The 24,593-nt window shown below is 39.7% G+C and overlaps 2 protein-coding genes across 11 annotated transcripts in view; both read right to left on the minus strand.

The window, feature by feature from the left end:
• Window positions 1-1,145, minus strand: part of BPHL (biphenyl hydrolase like) — a 38,879-nt gene extending 37,734 nt beyond the window's left edge. For 2 of the 6 annotated variants that reach the window (XM_042985855.1, XM_042985850.1), the window contains exon 1: window positions 414-533. In XM_042985855.1, coding sequence (XP_042841789.1) covers window positions 414-520 — 107 coding nt within the window. In that variant the 5' untranslated portion in view covers window positions 521-533. Of the gene's footprint in view, window positions 1-86; window positions 141-413; window positions 534-1,036 lie in introns of those variants that run through there. The other 4 variants (XM_042985852.1, XM_042985851.1, XM_042985854.1 and 1 more) reach the window with 4 other exon arrangements.
• Window positions 1,146-3,272: 2,127 nt separating this feature from the next.
• Window positions 3,273-24,593, minus strand: part of RIPK1 (receptor interacting serine/threonine kinase 1) — a 73,176-nt gene continuing 51,855 nt past the window's right edge. For all 5 annotated transcript variants that reach the window (XM_015534887.2, XM_007073154.3, XM_042985858.1 and 2 more), the window contains exons 6-11: window positions 22,845-22,994; window positions 12,084-12,160; window positions 10,624-10,714; window positions 9,179-9,745; window positions 7,622-7,774; window positions 3,273-6,027 (exon numbers count right to left, since the gene is read on the minus strand). In XM_015534887.2, the coding sequence (XP_015390373.2) occupies window positions 5,741-6,027; window positions 7,622-7,774; window positions 9,179-9,745; window positions 10,624-10,714; window positions 12,084-12,160; window positions 22,845-22,994 (1,325 nt within the window). In that variant the 3' untranslated portion in view covers window positions 3,273-5,740. The remainder of the gene's footprint in view (window positions 6,028-7,621; window positions 7,775-9,178; window positions 9,746-10,623; window positions 10,715-12,083; window positions 12,161-22,844; window positions 22,995-24,593) is intronic.

A 24,593-nucleotide genomic window follows, 5' to 3' on the forward strand; every position in this document is an offset into this window, starting at 1 on the left:
CACAGGGCAGAGCAGCCAAGAATGAAGGGTTTGAGATTCTAATCTCGGTCATGAGTGTGTCTGTGACTATGGGCAAATTACGTTACCTCCCTGGGTCTCTCGTCCACACGAGGGGCTTGGACTCCATCACCCAAGTCCTTTAGGGCTCTCGAGTCACAGAACTGAAGCTGACGCACGGCTGCAGTGCCAAGGCCAGGAGCAGCATACGTGGTTACTTCCACCGCCTCCCGCGCACCCACGTGGGACAGGCTCGGGTCTTGGAGCAAAGGGCGAGAGGGCAGCGAGGCTGCGCCCACGGCAGCAGCCCGCACCGCCCTGCCCGCCCGCCTCCTGGCTGGCGCGTTGCCCTCCCACTGCCCCCCAGCACGCAACCCTGGCCGCAGGGGCCCCCGGAGGGAAGAGGGCATCATTACCCGAATGCGGCTGCAGGCCCAGCATACGGGACGTGGTTCCCTGGCTTCAGCACCGACAGGAGTAGCCGCACCTGCCGCACTGCGCGGCCGCCCAGCACTTCAGCCATGGTCACAGGCTCCGCTGAGCCCCGGAGCGCGCATGCGCCGGCTCCACCGACCGCCCCGCGTCCACCCCGCGCCCCACCCCCCCGCACACCCCACCGCCAGCACCGTCTGAGAACAAGACTGCGCCCCGCCCCACTACGTCCCGCTAAGCCCCGTCGCCAGGAAACATGCAAGAGCCTAGGTCTAGCGGCCGCCCTCAACACCCTCCGCCTTGCCCCGACAGAACCCCGCTGCTCCTGAACTTCCGGCCACAGCCTGTCGCCCGCTTCGGCTTGTCACGCCGGGATGCTAGGACCCGCTAAGAGCCCGCCGGGCTCTTTGTGACCCTTGTCAGAAACGGGGCTCGAAGTCCCAGTGGTACCGCAACACAGATCGTCTGCTGCCAGCTCTGGCTCACGAGGGGTACGTCCCAGTCGGCTTTGCCCTCCCACCGCCGCGGTGACCAGTCCCTCCAGAGAGGCGAGGCTGCACCCCTCCCCCATCCCGCCCTTCTCAGGGAGTGGGTGGTGAGGAGGGACCTGTGGACGGACCTGTGGACGGAGAAGGAGGCTTCAAGACTGGCTGCCGTCGGTGGAGTGAAATGCATTTGCTTCTAGGAATGATGGCATTATTTTTTTTTTCCTTCATATTACCTCATACTCATTGTTTGGTATGGCTATTGTAAAAAAAAAAAAAATAGTGTTGGTGAGTATGTGGAGAAATTGGAACCCTGTGTGCTGCTGGTGGGAATACAAAATAGTGCAGTGGTGGTGGAAAATTGCGTGGCGGGTGCTCAAAAAAATTAAAGGTACAATTATATGATCTAGCAATTCCACCTGTGGGTATATACCCCCAAAGAATTGATAAGTGTCTCAAAGCTATTTATGGTCATAGCATTATTCACAATAGCCAAAGTGGAAAATTGGAAAACAACCCATATGTCAATGGAGGGATGAAGGTTTATTATACCTGTGTATACATGTAATGGAATGTTGTTCTTTAAAGATGGAGGGACGCCTGGGTGGCTCAGTTGGGTAAGTCACCAACTGTGGCTCAGGTCCGGATCTCAGGGTTTGTGAGTTCCAGCCCCACATGGGCTCTGTGCTGTTACGTCAGAACCTGGAGCCTGCTTCAGATTCTGTCTCCTTCCCTCTCTGCCCTCCCCTCCCCCTTTCAAAAATAAACGTTCAAAGATTAAAAAAAAAAAAAAAAAAAAAAAGGATGAAAATTCTGACACATGCCATAATATGAACTTTGAGACATTATGTAACATGTTACAGCCATGGGGGTTCTGATACCTGCAGTATCCTCACTGGCCCATTTGAGTTTCTGGGGCAAAAATTTCTCTCAACATAAATCTACATCAATTTCCTGCATAGAAGGAACGAGAAATACAGTTCAGCTGTTATCATCTGACTTTCAGAAATCTTTGGTGGGTCAGCGTTTCCTTATTTTTTCCTGAGAGGTTGACTGGGATTTATCAGAGATCATGAGTTAAAAATAGTTGTCTGTACAATTTTTAATACATTATCCCACTGATAAATCAGCAAAAATGGTAGCACTGTGAAAAATGGTAGATTTAAGTTATTGGTTACAATTTGTTTTTAAGTGTACACTTGAGAACTAGTCCTTTATGTATAACACTATTGTGCAGTTTTGATTAAAGAGTAACTTTGTGCCAGGCACCTTATGATGCATTATTTTAATCCTCACATCAACCTTATTGGCCTATTTATAAAATGAGGAAACTGAGATTAAGAGAGGTTAGAAAGCAGGCCCTGAGTACATAGCTACAGTACAGAGGAGAATTTAAGCCTGCTTGGTTTCAGAACCTGTATTTGGATTGTTATGTGTTGTGGAATTCACTGTAACAGCATTAGGCCTTCAATGATTTCTTTGTAACCAGATGCTTCTTTGGGGGTGCCTGGCTAGCTCAGTGGGTAGAGCCTGAGACTCTTGGTCTCTTGATCTAGGAGTCAGGAGTTCAAGACCCAGGTTGGATTACTTTAAAAATAATAATACAAAAAGGAAAAATAAAATATAAAAACATTTTCAGATGCTTCTAAGATCTTGAACATATAAATACCTAGTGTTTTGTTTTGTTTCACTTCAGTCCTTTTCAGTGAAATTGCACTTTAACCCTAGCTGATTGCAATGGGCAAAACCATCAGTATTTCACTTCTTACTCCTCATTTTGTTCTGTTTTGTTTAGTTTTGTTTCACTTTAGTCCTTTTTAGTGAAACTGCACATTAACCCTGGCTGATTGCAATGGGCAAAAACCATCAATATTTCACTTCTTACTCCTCCTAAAAAATTAAAACCCAATGGGCTAAATAAAGTAAATTTAAAAATTAAACCATGATTTTGTATTAAATTCAGTTTTGGCGGTTAGTAGATATTTTTTATCCTACAACAGATGTGACAAAAAGAATTGATCTCATTGACATGGTTACCCTTGTATCGAGAGACATTAGAATATCATCTACTTTTGCACATTGTGGCAAGGAAATTTTTACCATTCATAAAGTCAGCTTGAGCTTGTTTTCCACTGTAGTGTCACAGCCCACTTTTTTTTTTTCATGTTTATTCATTTTTGAGAGAGAGAGAGAGAGAGAGCATAAACAGGGGAGGGGCAGAGAGTGAGACACAGAATCCGAAGCAGGCTCCAGGCTCTGAGCTGTCAGCACAGAGTGCAACGCAGGGCTGGAACTGGCAGACCGTGAGATCATGACCTGAGTCAAAGTCGGATGCTCAACCGACTGAGCCACCCAGGTGCCCCGTCACAGCCCACTTCTGATGGAAAACACTTTCATCTGAAATTGGCTAAGCCATTTATCTTAGTAAACACCTAGTTTTATTTATATTATTATAAAAAAAGACTTTTAGAAGTAGTGCACATTAAAATGTACATCAAAATATTATTTAAACCATTTTCTGAGAAAGAAAGAACTATTCCTGAAGACCTAATTTCATTTTATGGAGCCAAAACAAATACTGAAACCACAGCAACAAGTGGAAAATATACTGATATCACAAAGCTGTGAGAGCTGGAGGTGTTATTTACCAGTAGTAACCTTAGGGTCTGAATATCTTTTTTGGAACAAAGGTATGGATAGGCTTCTCTCTCATCTTGTAGTCTGTGTCATCTCACTTAAGTGATTTTCTACCCAATTGATTTTCTTGTATTGAAACTCCTTAGATACAAATTTGGCTCTTTTCAGCCCAGTTTTGACAGAGTGGGGGCTGGAGGAAGGACTTCTGAATCATGTTTGAAGGACAGCAATGCTGCAGGCTCTCAAGGCAGCAAGTTTTCATCCTGAGAGACAAATAGCGCTGTCCAGAAGCTTCCCCTTTATACCATCACTTCCTCTTGCCTGCTAATAGCAGGAGGGTGAAAAGGAGAGTTCATACAGGAAATGTCAACCTACGTGGAGAAGCCCAAACAGTTTCGTTTACAAACACATCATTTCAATTACTTATATTTGAGGTACAAAATTTTATTTTTAGAAGGCCATTAAAAATACATTCCATTTTTGCCTCTTAAAACATTGATCATTCAATCTCTTGGGAATTTAGAGAATTTAAATACTGTTAGAGGACAGAGGTACAAGGGATACACTTAGAAAAGCAATGATCCACCCCCACCCCCACCCCCACCCCAGCAAAGCCTGGGACTCTTGCCCCGTTCAATTTTCCTTTTGGTCTATGTGATCGAATGCTATGTGGCAACTAATAGTGAGCCTGGATATCTGTGGATAAGGGGCTGAGGTTCATTACTTTATGGCACTGCTCTTCTCAACCGGGGGCGGTTTTGCACTTGCAGGGAACATGTATGTGGCAGTGTCTTGTCACAACTGAAGATAGAGTAGGGGAGAACAGCACTATTGGCTTCTAGCAGGTAGAGGGCACTTTCAAACATCCAAATCCTCCAATGCACAGGGCAGCCCCCACAAGAAAGAATTACCTGGCCCAAGATCCCAATAGTGCAGAAGTTGAGAAATCCTGTTTTACAGTCCCACCTCAGGGGTGTGTGTGTGTATGTATATCATTTAGGGCCAGAGGGGATTTAGAACCAGAACCACAATACTGTTATCAATCACCAGTTCCTAGAATCTGTTCTGACAGCCGGAGTCACCACGCTGCATCCTTCTCTCCCTCCTGGAAGGGCTAAGCACAATGACATACCCTCTCTGTTTATCAAAGTGCAGACAGTGATACTGGATGGCCTGGTTGGCTTCAGTCTTCTGGTCTTCTGGTTCCTTCACTCATTCCTGAGTTTCAGGAGGACTTTGAATGATGCTAGCTAAAGGCACGGTGACCAAGCTTTGAAGCAGTCCTTTTTTGACATCACAGTTCACACACACACAAAAAGAAGAAATTTCTACAGAATCCTGGGGTAAACTGAGGAAGCTGCTCAACAGTGATCAGCCCCAAAGCTCCAGTCAGAGCATACATGCTCCCTCTTCAGGGCAGAGGTTGAGAAAATACATAAGGTATCAGAATGCTAGGAAAGAACTTAAAAACTTAGTCAAGAATTTTTGTAGTTAACCACAATTAGTAGCAATTCCTTGCAACAACTGGAAAATTCTGATATTTTTGTTCTCTATTTTTTTTTCTCCTTACTCCTTAAAATCCATTCAGCTAATTTATGGAGTGGTGATTGCATGTAATTTTTAAAGCCTGTAGTGACTGATACAACATTTGATACTGAAGTTAACAGACCTTATAGCTTTGGAATGAACTGTAGTTTTAATAAAAAAAAAAAAAACTATTTGAAGAGAACTCTCAATTTCACTGTACTCTGGTTATAATTGGAGCCTACATGGAGAAGAGAGCATAAGGTAAGAAAGTTGACTTAGTTTACATTTCTCTGAATTTGTTTTTCCTTCTCAAACAAAACTCCAGGAAATGAAATGAATAGCATCACTGAAGGTTATGGAATATACTGAAAGAAAATTATCTTCCTTAAATACCTCTCCTCTCCCTTTCAAAACCCAATTAGGCTTTTTTTTGCGGGGCGGGGGGGGGTGGTGGTGCTTGACCATTAATAGGTCTTCCTGGTTAGTGGGATGTTTGCTGTAGATTTCTTTCCCATGCTCCAGCTATGGGATGCAGGAGAATTTTATGCAGACATAGAACCTCTATCAGGAAGGAAAGAATTCTGAACATTCTGAGGCAGCACATTTTCAGTGTGTTACTCACTAAGTGAGATTACCTTATGCTGCCAAAGCCTTTTCTGGAATTAGCTCTGGCTGATGTGTATCAAATAATTCAGAAGGTCTATTCTTGAACACTGGTAGAGTGCATAGGCCAGCTTTCCTACTGTGGCTCCCTTACTGCCTTCTCTCATCAGCCACTTTTGGAGCATCTGGTAAACCTTTTCTTTTAGTCCATCTCGCTCATAGTCATGGTCAATTTCATCAATCTGAGATTCAGTGAAGCCCAGCTTACGTGCACAGTTTTTCCATTGCCTTCCCAGATTTTCCCTGACTGGGTCCAGATGTTTATCAGTCAGACTAGTGATATTATCTGCCAAACAGAAAAGAGAAGAAGACATAAAGCTTTAACCCATTTGGAACATTCTAGCTTCAAAAACCTGTAGAAAGAGTCCCAGGAGACAGTAAAAAAAAAAGATAACTTCTAAATTATATAGTTATTGACTCATTGGGTGATGCTTTCCATGTCTGGAAGCCTATCTGGAGTGTTGATATGAATACAATAGAGAACCCCTTCCTCATAGCACATGCAACACTGAGCCACAGCTGATGGCTTTGGGAATGAAACCCCTGCTTGGCTACTAGGCTATAATATACAACTTTAGCCAGCGGCCATATTAATATCAGACCTTCCTGATGTAACGAGGGAAAACACCACTTTTGTTCCTTTTGGCATTTTCCACTTACATTTGGCCAGAATTAAGGTCATTCAACTCCTAATCCCCTGCACCCAACAGTTAACTTTTCTCTTATTAAGGACACAGACCATCAAGTGTGAATTCGTTCAATTACAGTGACTTCCCTGGTCTTTTAAGGAATGAGGGATCTACTTTTCAAGGTCTATTTTGGGACTCATTTCTCCTCTACCCTAAGTCTGTCTTCTCTTCTACAGCCACAACCTCTCTTTCTACTCATTCTTTCCCTTGTCCTTCATAAAAATAACAAAAGGAGGCTAAAATATAAAATAACCACCACACACATTTTCCTTGATCCACACCCTACCTCAAAAAGCTGAACATAAGGAAAAAGACATCTCATTTTTTTACCCCTCAACTCTTGTTCTTTCCTCAGCTTCCCACAATGCAGCTTCTGTCATCATCCCTGGACATCAGCAGTCCAAAACCTCCCAAGATATTTGTCAAATTTTGTCAATACCTCTCTGGGAGAGGGATCCTGGGTTTCATCAGATTCTCAAAGATACCTCTGTCAGCCCAAAAGTTAGGAACCTCCTATTATTAGAGCACAGCCATACCTGTTCGTGTACATATTATCTGTGGCTGCTATTGTACTACAGTGTCACTTGAGTAGTTGCAAAAGAGACCTCAGGACCAGTGAAGCCTAAAATATTTACTATCTATCCCTTGATAGAAAAGTTTTGCCAATCCTAGAGTTAATTATTAAGCTACGTTCTTAAATCCCATTGTTTTAGCCTTGTGACTCCTTTTCCCAGGTTGTGTTTTGGGATTAATATTATGAGCCTGCATAGTGGAAAGCTGTAAGAGAAAGCCCTATTATTTTTATTACAGAGGTGCTACTGAAGGCATAGTCTTCTTTCTTTTATAGAATCCCTCTTGATGAAGACCTGAAGGAGCTATCTCCTAGGTCTGAGTAGTAATATTGATGATGATGTATTTAACACTTGACCTAGCTATGTGCCAGGCAGTGTTCTAAGCTATTTATCCATATTGACTCATTTAATTTTCATAACAAATCCATGAGTTAGATATTGTAATCATCCCCATATTAAATATAAATAAATCACAAAGGAATTATATGGAAATTACAGAGAAAACACGGGGCAATTTTCAGAGAGAATAATCAGAGAAATTTCCGGATTCCATTAGATCCTTCTAAACAAGGAAGAAAGTTCAAGGTTGCTAGGCAATGGATCCTTAAGGGCATCTTACCAAAGATATCTTGGTACTTAGAAGCTGGCTCTTCTTTCAAGTTCACGTGTGTGCTTTCCAGTAGTGCTGAATTCAATCCCCCAATCTCCATATAATTATGGTCTCCAACCTGAATGCCAGCGCTGTTGTATATGTTACATTTTATAGACTCATCTGAATAGAGAGAAATATACAGGTAAGTATATCTAGATTGAAAGCAAGAGAGGGGCACCTGAGTGGTTGGTTGGTTAAGTGTCCAACTTCAGCTCTGATTGTGATCTCACAGTTCATGAGTTCGAGCCCTGCATTGGGCTCTCTACAGTCAGAGCCCACTTCAGATCCTCTGCCCCACCCCTCTCTCTGCCCCTCCCCCACTCAGGTACGCTCTCTCTCTCTCCCTCTCTCAAAAATAAATAAACATTAAAAAAAAAAGCAAGCAAGAGAAATAGATACAATATGGTAAGAGGGCAGGGCTTTACTCCAGATGTATAAGTTATTTATCCTATGCCACTCTTTGAAATTTTCTTCTTTAAAATGTATCTGAACCAACCTCACATCCATCAGGATGGCTACTGTTAACAAAAACAAAAAATAGAAAATAACAAGTGTTTGTAAGGATGTGGATGAACTGGAACCCTGGTGTACTGCTGGTGGGAATATAAAATGGTGCAACCACTGTGGTAAACAGTATGGAGGTTCTTCAAAAATTAAAAACAGAATTACTCTATGATCCAGCAATTTCACTTCTGGGAGTATACCCAAAGGAATCGAAAGCAGGGCCTCAAACACATGTTTGCACACTCATGTTTATAGCAGCCACTCAAGTGTCTGTCAACAGATGAACAAATAAACAAAATGTGTTATATACAGACAATGGAATATTATTCAGCCTTAAAAAGGAAGGAAGTTCTGTCACAGGTTACAACATGGATGAACCTTTAGGACATTGTGCTAAGTGAAGTAAGGCAGTCACAAAAGGACAAATACTGTATGATTCCATTCATATGAAGTACCTAGAGTGGTTAAGTTCATAGAGAAAGAAAGTAGAATGGTGGGTGCCAGAGGCTGGGTGGGAGGGAATGGGGAGTTAATGCCTGATGAGTACAGAGTTTCAGTGTGGGAAGATGAAAAGAGTTGTGGAGATAAATGGTGGTGACGGTAGCCCAACACTATGGTTTTCACCACAAATGGTTGTCTTTGGCCTATATAAGATAAGAAACAAAAATATCTAAGACTTCTTACCTTCAGAAAACAGCAAGCAAGAAAAAGAACACAAGCAGTGACCTTCACTTCCATCAGGGATTAGGATAATGGGACCACTGTGATGAACGTTAGAGCAGAAGATGCCTACCAGTTATCAGGACCTGTAACCCAACACCTGTGGGCAGGTACAATGAATTCTACCCAGACTGAGGTCAAATGGTCTGATGGAGACTATTCCATGGCTACAAACTGCATCTGGCAACTGAAGACTGCAAACAATTCACCCTTGTTACCTGGTAGTCTACAACAGAGCTAATGGCTGCTTTATTTTCAGAAATTTTAATTGTTTAGATTGTAACTGAAAAAACTGTTTACCTCTTGATGGCAAAGAGCTGAATGGGATGGTGGGTGTGTTTCCCAGTAGGTTGGTCTCAGGCACTGGAGTTTTATGCACACTTGGCATATGGCTTGGATTTGGTCCATACCAAACTCTTGGACTTGGTGTTCCCAGATCCAACGGTCTTGCTCCCAAACCATACAGATTGTACAATCCATTGCTCCAGTATAGTACTTGAGGTTGGCTGGTTAGCCCTGTTGGTTGGTGTACTGCATTACCATGACTGGTTGCACTGGAATAAGGAATGCCTTTTACTCCTGGGTTCTGAACATTCTCATAGGGTTTCTGCTGTGCAAACGGGTCATGGGAGACCCTTCGTCTCCTTTCTTCCTCTCTATTATAAGCCATATTCTGTCTGAGCGGCTTTGTCTGCCTGTCCATGCGGCTGCCATAAAGATGGTAGTTGGCTTCCTCCTGAAGTTTACTCCGCAAGCTGAGCTCATTCTCCTCCTGCTGGTACTCTACGGAGGGAGCAAACCAGGATTCCTCCACAGGGCCCATCCCAAGTCCTTGTGAACTGTGCAGAGAACTGGGCTGTTCTGGGGCTGAGAACAAAAGGTCAACATTGGAAAGAGTTTCATAAAGCAGTAAGAAGTAAAATAAAACCTGAGCACCATCATAAATATGTACCTCAGAACATACTGAAAACTTTGAGAACAAATCAAAAAGCATTTACTTGATGGTCCTCTTCCTACAAGTTATATAGGTAATAAAACGAAGCCACTGCCTGGTGGTGAGAGAGCACTAGAGAAATTTTAACAAGCAACAGAAATATGAGTGTCACAGGAATGACCAAGGAAGAAAGGGACTTGTATTGCAACAGAGAAGGTGGGTGTCTCCTTGGTATGAGGCAGGGCTGGACAAAAGGAATAGTTAACAGCTTGGTGCTAAGCACTTTCCATGGATTCTTTTATTCTTTAAAAGCCCTGTAAGAATAGGATCAATTATCATGATTTGATGGATGAAGTTTACAAGAGGTTAACTTGCCCCAGAATAGATAGCAATTAAGTGGTTTCAATATCCTATTGTCTGTTTTCCCTTTTGTTATAATGGGAAAAAGTAACCTCCTTGAATCTGAGACCAACCTCCCTGCTTGTTCTCTGAATCCATCATCCCTGACCTTCTCAAGGACTATGCTTCCACGTATGTCCTCTCTTTGTCCTGATGTCACTTTCTCCCTATCAGATATATGTTCAAGATGCTTTATGATTTTGGTGAACGCAAGGTTGCTTACTATTTCAAATACATGTATTTTCCCTCCCAAATATATTATAAATTCCCTTATGGCAGGGGTTAAATATTATAGCGTCTTCTGTTTCTTATACGGTCATGAATAGTTACTTTAGAAAATAGAATGAATGAATGAATGAATGAATGAATGAATGAATGAATGAATAAAGTACTTTCAATCATAGTATGTTACCTGAATTTGACCTGCTTGGAGGTATTGCTATACAGTCAATCTGGAGAGAATGCATTCTCTTCACAAATGAATTTTGGTCTGGATACTCTTTCTATAATTAAGAGCGTAAATGCACACTTTAGTAAACAGTAGAAAATAGTTCCAGAAAATTATTATAAGAAAAATGAGTCTTTTCAAAAGGTAGAAATTTCATATAGCTCTTACGAGGAATAAATATTTTTTAAAAATAATCTTTTTTCCCAAATAGCCATAAAATCTTAAAAAAAAAGAACAAATTTGGAAGGTTCACACTTCCTGATTTCAAAACTCACTACAAGACTACAGAAATCAAAACAATGTGGTATTCAAGACACCTGGGTGGCTCAGTCGGTTAAGCATCCAACTTCGGCTCAGGTCATGATCCCAATGTCCGTGGGTTCAAGCCCCGCATTGGGCTCTGTGCTAACAGCCCAGAGCCTGGTACCTGCTTCAGATTGTGTCTCCCTCTCTCTCTCTGCCCCTCCCCTGCTCACGCTGTCTCTCTCTCAAAAATGAACATTAAAAAAATTTTTCGATAAAAAAAAATGTGGTATTAGCCTAAGGATAAGCATAGACCAATGGAACATAACAGAGAGCCCAGAAATAAACCCTTGTATGAGCAATTGATTTTCACAAAGGGTGCTAAGACCATTCAGTGGGGGAACACTGGATATTGACTCTCTTAATTTATCTTTATCTTAAAACCTCCTTATGCCTGCCTATTTTCTTTACTGTAGTCTTGCCTTCATGATTATAGTATGTTGCTGTAAGACTTATGCTAGCAGCTTATTTCCTGAGGGTGTGTATGTAGGGAAGGTCTTTGTTTCCCTTGGTTACTTGTTGGTAACAATCCTTGTCATAGCCCAGACACCAAATTCATTGCTTCAGGTTGAAGTGGATGCTGCTCCTTTGCTTAGCACAAGGTTATCAGGGGGAGGAGCCAACTTTTGAAACTGCAACAACCTGGTTCCCAAGTAAAGATCTCATCGTTGATGTCCCAGGTGACCGTGCTGTTTCTTCGGTACGTTGACACAAGGCTCGCTCCTCCACTACTTTTTCAGCATTATGTTTAGGGGTAGTGTTTGTTTGTTTGTTTGTTTTTCTGTTGTATGTCTTAGCAAATTTAATTCTGTTGGCTTTCTATCTTTCAAGAATTCCTCAGAACGACTGATCCACCTGTGGTACTTTCCATTCTATTCCAGTGATGCTGTGCTTTTGTTTTCATATTGCTATATATAATTTCTCTCATTTCATTAGTTTCGATGGAGGAATGGGTCCAGTATGCCAACTTGATGATATCTATATAAAATCGCTAATTTTGTTTCATGTGATTACTAACTAAGCTAGCCTACTTCAAATCTTAGTAACAAGTTATATTGCTTTGAATTTCAAGATTGATAATATATATGCTTTGATAGGTTAATGTTTTGAGCATTACCTACCTTTAAACTTGTCACATCCTCTTCTACATTTTCTTCTAATTGATCTACATAAAAAGGCCTAAATTTTTCTTCAATACCTATATAAAGAAATAATACTATAAATTTCTTAAGTATTTTCTAAAGTAATAACCATATGCGAAATAACCGCTTGAGCTAACGCCAACCCTAAAGTAAAATTTGAGTATTAGTAATCTATTATCTTTGAATTACTTATCTTAATCTGTGGACAAAGCAGTAAAATAAAAATTTAAATGCCAAATCTCTGACTTACCCAAAGAGACTAGCAAGACTAATAACTAGGTGGAAGAAGAAGGAACAGGGTAACACGAGAAACCAATGGCTATTGGGGTGCCTGGGTGGCTCAGTTGGTTGAGCGTCTGACTTCAGCTCAGGTCATGATCTCACAGTTTGTGAGTTCGAGCCCCGCATCAGGCTCTGTACTAACAGCACAGAACCTGGAGCCTGCTTTTGATTCTGTGTCTCCCTCTCTCTCTGTCCCTCCCCTTCTCATGCTCTGTCGCTCCCATCTCAAAAATAAATTAACATTAAAAAAAATTTTTTTTTAATAAAAAAAAAAAAAAGAAACCAAGGGCTATTGCCTAATAGCATTTTTCTCTCACTGCAGCACAAAGCCCTATCTAGTATAAATTAATCTCCAAGTGAACAAGGATGGGTGGACTCCTTGTTTCTGTCTCCCTGGTATCAGAATTCTAGGATAGGGGCACCTGGGTGGCTCAGTCAGTTAAGCATTCGATTCATGATTTCAGCTCAGGTCACGATCTCATGGTTCATGGATCTGAGCCCCACATCGGGCTCCACGCTGACGGTGTGGAACCTGCTTGAGATTCTCTCTCCCTCTGTCTCTGCCTCTCCCCTGCTGACATTCTCTCTCTCAAAATAAATACACTTAAAAAAAATTATTATAGAATACTCAGAATAGTGATTTGATATAAAAAGTTAAAGGCTGTCAGCCTTAAAAGAAAAAGGCAACTTTCACTTCCAGGAAGATGGAGTAGGCATACTTTTCCTTATTTCTCCCTCTAAGCACAAGAACCCCTAGATATCACATATGAAACAAACATAAAAAGAGTCTGAAAGAAGGAAAGACAAAGGCTGACAAACTAGGGACTTTGGGATCTGAGGAAAGACATGACAATGTGTTCATTTAGGATTTCTTTTTGCCTCTTAGATCCCAGACTTGGGCTTAAAGAAGCTGGCAACCCAATGGAAAAAAAAAAAAAAATCCTAATTAAATAAAGCCTGATCCTTTGAGCCAAAGGACTAAGCAAAGAGCATCCTAGCAAGACAAAAGACCTTTAGTCAATAACCACTCTCCAGGCAAACATCACAGAAAATACTGTAGCTCCATTCCCAACCTCACCAGCAAAGGCCAGGTAGGTAGCTGAGACTTCCAACCTCATGAGACAGTAACAGGGTATACCAACACCCCTACCGGGGTGATGTCAGAGAAGGCCAAAAAGGAAGCCAGGACTTTCCTTCTTGCCAGATGGTAATGAGCACTCCACTCAGTGGTGTCAATGGACTACCAGGGCAGACTGGACTTGCACCCTTACTTTGTAGTTGTAAGGTGCCCCTATTCATTCCAATGGAGAAGTGTCAGAAAAGGGCTAGTGGGAGTCAGAACTTTCACTTCCATTGCAGTGTCCATGGAGACCAGGTGGACTCCATTGGAACTTCCACCCTCACCAGTAAAAAGAAGCCCCACCCCCCACCCCAGGTGTCAACAGGGCTCAATAGAAAACCTGGACTTCCCTCTACCTGTCACAAAAAGGTAACAGTCATCCTTCCACTGCCAAAGCCATGTCAGAAAAGGCTGGCTGAAACAGAAGGCTTAAGGAAGATCCAGAATCTCATAACATTGTAAGAAAATGTATAAGTTTCAATAGAAAAATGACTCATCATACTAAGAACCAGGAATATCTCAAACTGAAGGAAAAAACATAATCAATAGATGCCAACACGAAGATATTAGAGATATTAGAATTACCTGCTTAAGGATTTTTAAACAGCCATGATAAAAATGCTTCAATAAGCAATTACAAACAAGCTTAAAACAAATGAAAAAACAGCTTCAACAATAAGCAATTACAAACAAGCTTAAAACAAATGAAAAAACAGCTTCAACAAAGAAAGAGAAGATATAAAATAAATTTCAATGAAATTTTTGAACTGAAAAATGTAATAAACCAAAATGGATAAATTCAACAGCAGAATAAAAGGGACACAGGAAAGTCAGTGAACTGAAAGACCAGAATGATAGAAATATACTAATCGGATCAAGAGGGAGAAAATAAACTGAGAAAAAAGTGTACAAAACCTCAGTGACAAGTGGAACTCTAACAAAAGTTCTAGTATTTCTATTAACAGAATCTCAGAAAGAAAGGAAAAAGAGAGCATGGCTGAAAAAAGTACTCTAAGAGATAATGGCTGAAAGCCTCTCCAATTTGGCAAGGGACACATGACCTAACAGATTCAAAAATCAAAACAAAACTCAAACAGAATAAACCCAGAGAAATTCATACCAAAACGAATAATAATTAAACCTCTGAAAGATAAAGAAAAAATCATGAAAGCAGTCAGAGAAAATACCTTACCTGTAAGTTAAAAAAAAAAAAAAAGAAAAGAAAGAAAAAAAGGATTTCTTAACTGAAACCATAGAGGCCAGAAGAAGTGGCACAGTATTTATTAGGTCCTGAAAGAGAAGAATTGTCCACCTAGAATCCCACACCCAGCAAAAATATCCTTCAGAAATGAAGGGAAGATCAAGACATTCTCAAATGAAGAAAAACTACAGTAATTTGTCCCTAGCAGACACACTCTAAAAGAATGGCTAAAGAAACTTCCTAAACAAGAAGGAAATGATTAAAAAAAAAAAAAAAAAAAAAAAAAGATACTTGGTATATCAGGAAGAAAGAACACATATGGTATAACTAAAAAATAAATAGGTGTTCTTTTTCCCAGTTTCAGCCGGTTCATGGCAGGGAACTTCCTCAAATCCTTAAGATATTCTAGGCAGTAAGAATTGTATGTTAATGAGATGGCTTCAGGCTGGAGGCATGGGGAGGAGAAGATAGATAGCTTCAGGATGGGAGCTGGTCACCAGAAAGACCTAGCTATTACTACAGGCTTGGAGCTTTCATTACAGCTCCCTGACCTACAGTGAGCGGACAGAGACTGGAGATTGAGCCCACCAATGATTTAATCAATAATGCCTAATTAAGCCTCCTAATGAAATAATTTATGATTTAATCAATAATGCCTAATTAAGCCTCCATGAAAACCTGTTAACAACAAGGTCTGGAGAGCTTCCAGGTTAGTGAATACATTGAGTGGGTACATTTTTGGGAAAGTGGCATGCCCAAAGAGGGCATGAGAGCTTCATGGCACACCACTCCCACCACCAATAACTTGCTTAATGAAATCTCTTCCCTTGGCTGTTCCTGAGTTGTATCCTTTATTATAACCCAGTAAATGTAAGCAAAATGTTTCCTGAGTTTTATGAGTTGTTCTAGTGAATTACCGAACCTCAGGAGGTAGTATGAGGACCTTCAGATTTGTATTTGATGGGGCAGAAATGTGGGTAGCCTGGGCACCCTATCTGCATCTGGTATATAAAGTGGGGACAATCTTACAGCAGGACTAAGCCCTTAAACCTGTGGAATCTGACAATAACTCCAGGTAGTCACTGTCAGAATTTAATTGAATTCTAGACTACCCAGTTGTGACTCATTTGGTGTCAGAACTAGTATTACAAAAAATACCCCACAACACAGTGATAAAAAATATGGCTAAATACAATAGGCTTTCCTTCTCCTTTTGAATCTTCTAGACTATGATTGACAGTTGAAGAAGAACTGTAACAATGTCAAAGTATTATAAATGTATGTAGAGGAAATATTTAAGGCAATTATATACAGAGGAAAGTAAAGAGAAGTAAAGGAAGTAAAGCGTTTATACTTCATTTAAACTTGTAAAATAACATTAGTAGACTGCAATAAATTATGTACAGATGGTATAACACCTAGAGTATCCATTAGGAAAACTATGCTCAAAAATATTGTCAGTAAATTCAAATGGGATTCTAAAAATGTTTAAGAATGCACAGGAACGCAGCAAAAAGAAAACAAAGAAATGAAAAACAGAAAGAACAGAAAACAAGACAAAATGGCAAACATGAGCTCTAACATAACAATAATTACATTAAATGTATATGGTCTAAAAACACCAATCAAAAGACAGACATTGGCAGAATAAAGAAATGACCCAAGTATATGCTGTCACAAAAAACTCACTTCACATATAATTGATTATAGGTAGTTGAAAGTAAAAAGATGGAGAAAGATGTATCATGTTAACATTAATAAAAGGAAAGAAGGGTGGCTATATTAATATCCAAAAAAGTAGACATCAGAGCACAGATGACTACTGGAGACAAAAAGGGACATTTATATAATGATAAAGGATCAATCCATCAAGACACAGCGATCCTAAATATACATGTGCCAAACAACAGAGATGTGAAATCTATAAAGCAAAAGATGATAAAACGAAAAGCAGAAATAGACAAATTCACAATTCTAGTTGGAGATTTGAACATTTCTCTCAACGATTTAAAGTACTAGAAAAAACATCAGCCAAGGTATAAAAGAACTCAACATTATCAACAGGATCTAATTGAGATCTACAGAATACCCTACCCAACAACAGCAGAATAACCCATTTCTTTCAAGTGTCCACAGAACATATACCAAGATACACCATATCCTGGACATAAAATAAGCCTCAATAAATTTTAAAGGTTGAAACACATAGAATGTGTTCTCTGACTACAATGAAATCAAGCCAAAGATCAATAACTGAAAGATAACAGGACAATCTCCAAACTCTTGGAAACTAAACAATATACTTCTTTTTTTTTTTTTTTTTAAATCTTTATTTATTTTTGAGTGAGAGACAGACAGTGTGAGCAGGGGAGGGGTAGAGAGAGAAGGAGACACAGGATCTGAAGCAGACTCCAGGCTCTGAGCTGTCAGCACAGAGCCCAATGTGGGGCTCGAACGCACAAACCATGAGATCATGACCTCAGCCAAAGTTGGACGCTTAACCAACTGAGCCATCCAGGCTCCCCAACAACATACTTCTAAATAATGCATAGGTCAAAGAGAAAGTCTTGAAAAATTTTAAATGCAATTAAATAAATGAAAGTAAAAAAGAACTTATCAAAACTTGTGGGGACATAACTATAGCAGTGCCGAGAAGGAAATTTATGGCATTACATACATATTAGAAAAAAGAAAAGGTCTCAAATCCAAATCAATAATTTAACTTCCCATCTCAAGAACCTAGAAAAAGAAGAACAAAACAAACAAAAAGTAGGAGAAATAAATGATAAGGAACAGGGGTCTGTTAGAAAACATAAAAACAATAGAGAAAATCAATGAAACACAAAGCTGGTTGTTTGAAAAGATCAATAAATTGATAAACCTCTAGGAAGACTGACAAAGGAAAACAGAAGACATAAATAACTAGTACCAGGAATGAAACAGGGCATATCACTACAAACACTCAGATATCTAAATACTAATAAGGGATACTACAAACAACTTTACATATATAAATTTGACAGCTTAAATGAAATATATAATTTCCTCAAAAAATACAGACTATCACAACTAGAACTACCAAGCTACTTGGTATACTACTCTGATATAAAACATACTACTCTGATGTAAAACAGATCTGGATAGCTCCTATACTACTAAAGAAATTAACTTCACAATTTTAAACTCTCAAAAAAGAGGGGTGCCTGGGTGGCTCAGTCAGTTGGGCATCCACTTCGGCTCAGGCCATGATCTCATGGTTCATGTGTTCGAGTCCCACATCGGGCTCTGTGCTGACAGCTCAGAGCCTGGAGCCTGCTTCAGATTCTGTGTCTCCCTCTCTCTCTCTGTCCCTCCCCCACACACGCACATGCAGACTCTCTTTCTCTTTCTCTCTCTCAAAAAAGGAATAAACATTAAAAAAAATTTTTTTAACTCCCAAAAAAGAAATTTCCAGGCCCAGATGGTTTCATGGGAGAATTCTATCAAACTTTTAAAGAATTGACATCAATTACATCCATTCTCTTCCAGAAAATAGGAGGAAAAACTTGTCAATTTATTTTATGAAGCCAATATTGACCCTGATAGCAAAACCAGACAAAGGGGGGCACCTGGGTAGCATAGTCAGTTAAGCGTCTGACTCTTGATCTCAGCTCAGGTCATGATCTCATAGTTCATGAGTTCAAGACCCATACTGGGCTCTGTGCTGATGGTGTGGAGCTTGCTTGGGATTCTGTCTCCCCTTCTTTCTGCCCTCCTCCACTTGTGCTTTCTTTCTCAAAATAAATAGATTTTAAAAATTAAAAAAAAAAAAGACAATATAAAAACCAGAAAGGTATAGACCGATATCCTCATGAATATACATGCAAAAGTCTTAAAAAATACTAGCAAATGGAATTTAGCAATAAATAAAAAGAATCATACACCACTACTGAATAGGTTTTATTCCTGAGATGCAAGGCTGGTTTGGTACTCAAAAATCAGTGTTAATTCCCCATCCTAACAGTTTAAAGAAGTGAAATAATGACCATATCAATCAATGCAGAAAAAGCAGTTGACAAAATTCAAAACCCATTCATGATAAATTCTCAGAAAAATAAGAACAAATATGGTGAACTTCCTCAACTGATAAAGAGTATCTACTAAATACCCATAACTAACATCATACTTCATAGTGAAAGTCCAAATGCTTTCCCCAAATACTGAGAAAAGATGAGGATATCTGATTTCACTGCTCTTATTTAAGATAATGCTAGAAATTCTAGACAATATGATAAAGTAAGAAAAGGAGATAAAAGTCATATAGATCAGAAAGGAAGAAATAAAACTGTCCCTATTTGGAGATGACATGAAAATCTAAAAAAAGATCTCTAAAAAACTCCTGGAATTAATAAGTGAGTTCAACAGAGTCATAAGATACAAGATTAACATACAAAAAAAAAAATCAACTATATTTCTATATTCTAGCAATGAGCAAATGGACACCTAAATTTAAAATACAAACTATTTAGGGGCGCCTGGGTGGCTCAGTTGGTTGAGTGTCCAACTTCAAGTCAGGTCATGATCTCGCGGTCCGTGAGTTTGAGCCCCACGTCGGGCTCTGAGCTGATGGCTCAGAGCCTGGAGCCTGCTTCCGATTCTGTGTCTCCCTCTCTGCCCCTCCCCCGTTCATGCTCTGTCTCTGTCTCAAAAATAAATAAATGTTAAAAAAAAAATTTTTTTTAAATAAAATACAAACTATTTATAATTTGTCAAAAAAGAGAAATATATAGAACTCGCATGCTGAAAACTATACAACCCTGATAAAATAAATCAAAGAAGATATAAATAAATAAAGAGACATATTGTGTTTGTGGATTTGAAGGCTTGATATAGTAAAGACCTCAGTTCTCCCCAAATGGATATACTGATTTAACACAATTTCTATCAAAATTCTAGTAAGATTTTTTTTTTTGGTAGGTACAGACAAGATTTTTCTAAATTTTATATGGAAAGACAAAGGAACTAGAGGAGCTGAAAGAATTTTTTAAATAAAGAATTTATTTAATTCTACTAAATTTTAAGACTTATATCACTATATTAAGACTGTGGGTACTGACAGAGGGGAGATGCATGGAATAGAGATACACCAGAATACAGAACCCAGAAATATACCCATACAAACATCCCAACTGATTTCTGCCAAAGAAGAAAAAGCCATTCAATGGAGGAAAGATAGACTTTCAAACAAATGGTGCCTGAACAAGTGGATATTCATAAGCAAAAAATGAACTTCAAACTAAGCCATGTACCTTATACAAAAATTAATTCAAAACGGATGTGGTATTTTTCCAATAAAATATAAACTGAAAACTGCCAAGAAGGACAACCAAATATTTAGTTCTGTGCTACTGTTCTTTGGTTAGCAATTAAAAATTTTCCTGGACAATTAGAAAAAAAATATATAGAAAAAAAATATACTTAACACAGAATTAAATGTAAAACTGTAAGAATTTTGGAACAAAACACATGAGAAAATCTTTGAGATCTAACACTGACAGTGTTCTTAGGCTTGACATCAAAGTACAATCCATAAAAAGGAAAAATCAATAAACTAGATTTCAAAAACTTTTACTCTATGAAAGATGCTGCTAAGAGGATAAAGAAACCCTTATACGTTGGAAGAAAATATTTGCAAACCACGTATCCAATGAAGAAATACTATATATAATATATAAAGAGCACTCAAAATTCAACAGTAAAAAACAAAGCAATCAAGTGAGAAAATGGGCAAAAGACATAAAGCACCAAAGCACATAAAAAAATATGCAATGTCCTTAGCCATTAGAGAACCCACAAAAAAGCAATCATGAAACTACCATACAACCTAGCTATCTCATTCCTGGGTATTATTCCAGAGAAATAAAGACATATATCCACACAAAAACATGTAACAATGAATATTTACAGCACTGTTAGTTATAACAGCCAAAAACTAGGAGCAAACCAGATTTCCTTTGAGGAGTGAATAAATAAACTGTTGTACATCCACACCATGGAATGCTACTCAGCAACAAAAAGGAACAAATCATTGATTCAAACAACCACTTGGATAAATCTCTAGGGAATTATGGTGAGTGGCAAAAAGCCAATCCAAAGGGATCCCAAAAAGTAGTTTATGATTCTATCCATGTAATATTTGTGAAATGACCAAAATGATAGAGAACAGATTCATGATCACCAGAATGTGAAGGAGAGGGGTGGGGCTGGGGAGAGAGTAGGGTTGGCTATAAGAAGGCAACATAAGGGACCCTTATGGTGATGGAGATGTTCCATATCTGACCGTATCAATGTCAGTATCCTAGTTGTGATACTATACTATATATAGTTTGGCCAGATGCTATCATTGGGGTAAACTAGGTAAAAGGTATAAGGGATGTTTCTGTGTTCTTCCTTTTTTTTTTTTTTTTTAAGATTGTTAAGTAGGGGTACCTGTGTGGCTCAGTAGGTTGAGCATCTGACTTCAGCTCATATCATGATCTCATGGTTCAGTTCATGAGTTCAAGCCCCACATCAGGTTCATTCCTGTCAAAACCAGAGCCCATTTCAGATCCTCTGTTCCCCTCTCTCTGCCCCTCCCCTGCTTGTATGATTTTTTTTTTCTCTCTCTCTCTAAAAAATAAACATTAAAAAAAGAAGAGATTTTTAAGTAATCTCTACACCCAACCTGGGGCTTGAACTTACAACCCCGAGATCAAGAGTCGCACACTCTACCAACTGAGAAAGCCAGACTCCCCTCTGTCTTTTTCTTACAACCACACATAAATCTATAATTATCTCAAAACAAGAAATATAATTTATTTTTCATTTTTTAAAGTTTATTCAATTATTTTAAGGGTGGGGAGGCAGAGAGGGAGGGGGAGAATCCCAAGCAGGCTCCACACTGTCAATGCAGAGACCAATGCAGGGCTCAAACCCATAAACCGTGAGGATCACGACCTGAGCTGAAGTCAAGAGTCGGATGCTTAAAAGAATGAGCTGCCTCAAGAAATTTAATTAAAAAAAAAAAAGAAAAAGGCATGGAAGAAGAGAAGAGACCAAGCCAGGAGAAAATTCAGGCTGACTAAGAGAATAAGAAAACAAGCAAGTAAATTAAAGTACCACTCTAATCCTTGGTAGTAGTGGTAGATGAGACTTTAATTCTGTTTCCTCATAGCAGAAATATGAAAGTAAAATGCTTTGTAGGCTCCTAAGTGACTTCCTACTATTTATTTTGTCCTCACCTGATTTTCTTTCCTCTGATTTCCATTTTTCCTCTGCCTCTAGGATCTTAGCAAGATCCTAGGTAACCTAGGGGTATGAGAGGAGGTACAAGATGTGGCAAACATCCATATCGCTTGCCCTCTCCCTCCACTACAGGCCCAATCAAAATGACAACATACATCTTCAAATATGTCAGCTACACAAGGGGAGGGAGAAGAAAGAAAAGAAGCTACGAAATAAGAAGGCCAGTGGAAGCAACCCAGGTATCCACCAACAGATGAATGGATAAATAAAATGTGGTATATACATACCATTCAGCAAGAAAAAGGAAGGAGATTCTGACATGTGCTACAACATGGAGGAACCTTAAAGACATTATGCTGAAAGAAGCCACGTACAAAAAGATACTGTATGATTCCACTTATATGAGATACCCAGAGAGGTCAAATTCCTAGAGATGGAAAGTGAGAATGGTTGGTTGCCAAGGGCTGGGGGAAGGGGAATGGGGAGTTGGTATGTAATGGGTACAGAGCTTTGGTTTGGGAAGACAAAAAAGTTTTGGAGATGGACGGTGGTGATGGCTGCACAACACTGTGAGTGTACTTAATGCCACTGAACTGTACACTTAGAGAAGGTTGAAATGGTAAATTATGTGTTACGTATATTTTAACATAATTTTTTAAAAAGTTCTATGAAAAAAAAAGAAATGAGGGCCTTATATGCCTTCATGCTTTTTGAGAGGCCTTTTTAATTGAACAAAATGTTTGAAATCTAGAAAAGCAATCTGAAATCACAAGTAGAGCTCAGTTTTTTAAAAACTTAGAGCAACTTTTTGATAACGTCTTACTAAGAAAATGGCCTCGTAGGCAATGTATATAGCCATAAAAGCTGCTCTTACCAGCAAATGTTGGCCGAACTTCTGGATCTGCCTCCCAGCATTGCTTCATGATGCTGATAATCTCCTCTGGGCAGTACTCAATGATGTCTTCCACATTTGGTCTGTTCCCAGATTTAATGCAGATTATCAACTGCTGCTCACAGATAGCATCTATAAAGCAAAGAGGGATTTAAGTTGACTTTTTCTCAGGTCCTAAATGTCTTAGGCAGGAAGATCACAGGGTTTGGACAAGGCTGGATGTCTCTCTGCCTGGGGTGTGTTTTCAGTAGGGCTGTCTCATTCCTTAGGGGCAGAATGACCCTCTGACATGGTCCACCGCCCAGATGATCAAACAACATCTTAACCTCTGGAGATGAAAGACAGAATTCACACCAAAGAGGTCTCCTGGTAGAACAAATAGAATATGTGACTAAAACCAATGGCATACTTCAGATTTTACTATAAAGACAAATAAGGTACGGCTCTTACCTGTAAGGAGCTCAGTTTATTGAGAGTAACATAAAATATAGAGTGATAATTGCTATTTAAAAAGTAAGCACAAAGGTTTCTGCTAACACAACCATGACTAGAGGGTCAGAGAAGGATTTGCTGAGTCTAGAAACATAAGTGGGATTTATCCATGTAAAGAATCAGGAAGGAGGACTCAGAGAGGAGGATTCTGGGCTAGGGAAGCAGGATATGAATAGACTGGAAGTCCCCCAAATCATAATGTAGCCCAGGAATTATGAGTAGCTCACCATAACTGGGCAAAATGACTAAAGAAAGACAGGTAAGGAATGAGGCTAGAGAAAGATGGAAAAGCTAAATCAGAGAGGGCTTTGTATTCCATATTGAAGAATTTGAACTTTATCCTGAAGGCCCAGTGAGCCTTGGAAAGATTTCAAAAATATGAGTGAGATGGTCATACTTGCCTTTTAGGACAACCAGCGTGGCTGAAGTGTGAATGGGGAATGGCATGAGCAGCCATCAGCAGAAATACGGAGGGTCTGAACTACATAGAGTCTGGTGGGGATAGAGAGAAGTGGATGGATTCAAGATGTAGCCTGAATCACATATAATCTTGAGTTCATAGGTTTAAATGTGGGATTGCATGTGGGAGACAAGAGGCAAAGCTAAGACTTAGACGTGAAATGCTTCTGGCCCAACAACTAGGTAGGGTACAGGGGGTGGGAGGAGAGAGGGTGATGCCATTTTCTGAACATGAGAAGAGCAGAGCCAAGTGGACTACACAGAGAACATGTAGATGAATCTGTTTGAGGGCATGTTGCTTTGGGGTTCCTCTGGTATGTGTAATAGATACAACAGATAAGTGGATATCCAGGCCAGGGCTCTAGATAAGAGATTTGAGAGGCCTTGGCAAAGTGGTGATCATTAAACCAGAGGAGCCAATAATCACCCAAGAAAAGGGGACCAGGAAATGTCCAGTAATTTAGGCACTTAACAAACTGAGGAATGAGTACTGTATCTTCTCCTGCATGAATGTCTTTCTCATCTTTTTATTCTTAATTCCAATTAAAGTGCCCATAGTAAGTACTGAAAAGATATAATTCTTATCTATTTGCTTGTTTGTCTATTTATTTATTTAGAGTGTGAGTGTACACAGGGGAGGGGCAGAGAGAGAAGGGACAGAGAGAATCCCAATCAGGGATCCCTAACAGCACAGAGCCCCAACACAGGGCTGGATCTCACGAATCATGAGATCATGACCTGAGATGTAGAATCTCCAGAGTTAGAAGCTTAACCAACTGG

Source organism: Panthera tigris, chromosome B2 (genome assembly GCF_018350195.1).
Source record: "Panthera tigris isolate Pti1 chromosome B2, P.tigris_Pti1_mat1.1, whole genome shotgun sequence".
NCBI lineage: Eukaryota > Metazoa > Chordata > Mammalia > Carnivora > Felidae > Panthera > Panthera tigris.